At 40.6% G+C, this 3173-nt stretch overlaps 1 protein-coding gene across 1 annotated transcript; it reads left to right on the top strand.

Annotated features, from left to right (window-relative positions):
- Nucleotides 1–1303: 1303 nt before the first annotated feature.
- LOC131433850 (pickpocket protein 28-like) lies at nucleotides 1304–2837 on the top strand (the record flags this gene model as incomplete). Its single annotated transcript, XM_058600455.1, has 4 exons — nucleotides 1304–1410; nucleotides 1614–1899; nucleotides 1958–2481; nucleotides 2543–2837. Coding segments are annotated over 4 exons (1212 nt in total), but the record flags the coding sequence as incomplete, so codon positions are not given.
- Between the last annotated feature and the right edge of the window lie 336 nt (nucleotides 2838–3173).

Genomic DNA, 3173 nt, shown 5'->3' with positions numbered 1-3173 from the left:
TAACCGAAATCAGTTTGTTTGACCGTCTACTGATAAAAACTATCAATTGGAAAAGATTTGAGGTCGATTTAGAATTTTTTTTAAGGTTTTTCCCCATTTTCAGTGATGGAATACAATTTTTAACCCACTTTACCCTATATTTCCGGATCCGGAAGTCGGATCCGCATAAAATTCAGGAATTACGTATGGGATCACAGGACCTTTCATTTGAACTTAAGTTTGTGAATATCGGTCTCGCCATGTATGAGAATGTTAGAACACATATTTTCTTTTTTTTGCACATTTTATCCCATAACTCCCAAACCGGAAGTCGGATCCAAATAATATTCAGGAATTTTGTCTGGGACCTCAAGACCTTTCAGTTGAATCTAAGTTTGTGAAAATTGGTTCAGCCATTTCTGAGAAAAGTTAGTGCACTTATTTTCACATTTTTTTGCACATTTTACCCTATAATGCCGGCACCGGAAGTCGGATTCAAATAATATTCAGGACCACAAGAACTTTCATTTGAACCCAATTTTGTGAAAATCGGTCGCGCCATCTATGAGAAAAGTTAGAACACATATTTTCTTGTTTTGCACATTTTACCCCATAACTCCCGAACCGGAAGTCGGATCCAAATAATATTCAGGAATTTTGTATGGGACCACTGGACCTTTCATAACATGATTGGTAGTTACGAATTTCGGAACATTATATTTGGGACTCACAACAACTTGCTGAAATGGTAGGTTTATTATGATTATATGATTTATTTATCATTTACTTACAATACAGTTCGTTCGAACAAAGATATAAAAGATAACCTGATTGATTAATAACGAGAGACAACCGGAATATAATGTTCATGTAAGTGTAATGACAGTCATTAAGAATGAAAAACAACTTGTGCTACGAAAAATACTCATCCAACTAATCAATATTTAATATCACCGTGACTATCTATTACAAGTGCTACACAATTGCAGGGTGCATTCTCCATCCAGCAAACGGATGTAAACCATGGCAAGATTCGAAAAACTGAAACTTTTGCTGCTCGAATATTGTGCCGAAAATTTTGTATTTGCCGCTCGATTTCTTGTCCAACGACGACTAACTCGAATTGAAAGGTAGGTTTTCGGTGCATACGCATTCCAACTAAATTCATCAACAATGGATCCCTTTTAGGTTATGGTGGGCAGTTTGGATCGTAGTATCCCTGACGGCTTGTTGCTGCACCATGGTTAGCATGATCAAAAAATGGAACAACAATCCCACCGTGACAGTGTATGCCTCCCGTTTTCTACCGATTTCAACAATTCCATTTCCGGCCATCACTATTTGCCCGTATGCGAAATCACGCGCCGATGTTTTCAATTTAACGCATGCGCTTGAACTGTTGAAGAACGATTCGGTACTGTCCGAAGACAGGTTGGTATCGTTTCGGTTTCTGAATGTTGTTTCACTTCAATGTTTTCCAGCAAAATGAAACTGCAAGCTCTTTCCCATGTCTGCCCGTACTCTCACTTATGGGACGATTTTGAAAAAGTTGAAAACGAAGATGTTTTCAATATTTTGAAAACAATGAAATATCCTATCCGTTTAACAACATCAATGTGTATGTGGAGGTATAGTTTTGTGCCATGCCGCACTTTACTAGCCGATTCACTCGTCAATGATGGCTTCTGCCATACCTTCAACGCATTGGCTGCAAATGAAACCTACCGAGTCGAGAACATTTCGCCAGACTTTCTTAATCTCTACAGTCCTGCACGCTCATCCGACTGGACGCCAGAGAGAGGTTATCGTCGCCATGCTGGATTGAAATCATATCCACATCGTCCGCTGACTGCGGGATTTATGTCAGGAATGATGATCGGGCTTGGGGTGAGAAAATCGGATCAGGAAGCTGCCTGCCAGGTGATTCATTTCATCAATAGTTTGCTAAGCTAAGCGTAAATCATTCTACTGAATCTAGGGACCTTACACCGGATACAAATTTGCCGTTCACGCCCCGAATGAGTTTCCATTGACTGAGGATCAGTTCTACCCTCTGAACACCAAAAACGCTGTTGTGTTAAGTCTACGGCCCAAAGTTTTCTGGACCTCGCCACATTTAAAAGCCATTTCGTCGAAAAAGCGACAATGTTTCTTCAGCAACGAGCGATATCTGCATTACTTCCGAGCATACAATGTGGGGAACTGTATTGCTGAATGCGCCTCCAACTTCACCTACAAGGTGTGCGGTTGTGTAAGATTCTCGCTTCCAAGATCCCCCGATATGAAAGTATGTGACAGCAGTCAGATTCTTTGCTATCGGAAGGCTTTCATGACTCTCTTCAAATCGTATATTGAAAATGCTATCAGTAACAGACCACAAAAATATTGCACCTGTTACCCGTCCTGCAATAAGATCGATTACACCGTGGAGATCTCTCAGCTTCCGTTTCACTTCGAAAAAGTCATTGCTGTTACTAGCTTCCCAACTGAGCTATACACCAGGTAGGTCATAACGGGACACATCTCGCACACCAAACTCATGGGTGGTATTGATTTATTACAGTGTGGATGTGGCAGTGCTATTTGTTTCCTTCAAGGATCGCCATTTAATTCCGGTGTGGAAGCGTGAGCTGATGGGCGTCACTGATGCGATTGCCAAAGTCGGTGGACTCTTTGCTTTGCTAATGGGGGCCAGTGTTCTGAGCGTGGGAGAGATTTTATACTACTGTTGCATACGGCCCCTGCGAAGAGTGCACCAACCGAGACCGGCGGACAACGACCGTCAAGTTCGTCTGATTTTGCCATGGGAACCCCCACACAGACAGATCTATGTCCCGCAACGGTGGATGCAAATTTGATGCGTTTGTGATTTGACACTTCACTCTTTTTACTTCTAGGGCAGTTCTTACACTAATCTGAGAAAAAGTAGGATTTGGTAGCACGGATGAATACCACTACAAAACATAGAAGTGCATCAAGTGGTTTTAATTAGTTAATTATTTGACACATTTAACATACTAGATCTGGGTTATTGACAAGCATAAGAAGAACGTAAAAATATACCTAAATAAAGGGTGTTTCTTCAAAAGCGTGCTGATTTAAAATTCAAATAAAACACATGGCAAATTATGAAATGGCTAAATTTTAATTTTTATCTGGTAGATAATTTCTTGGCATTTAACATTTCGGGCATA

This window comes from Malaya genurostris, chromosome 3 (assembly GCF_030247185.1).
Source record: "Malaya genurostris strain Urasoe2022 chromosome 3, Malgen_1.1, whole genome shotgun sequence".
In the NCBI taxonomy this organism is placed as follows: domain Eukaryota; kingdom Metazoa; phylum Arthropoda; class Insecta; order Diptera; family Culicidae; genus Malaya; species Malaya genurostris.
This window is presented reverse-complemented; position numbering and strand designations above follow the sequence as displayed.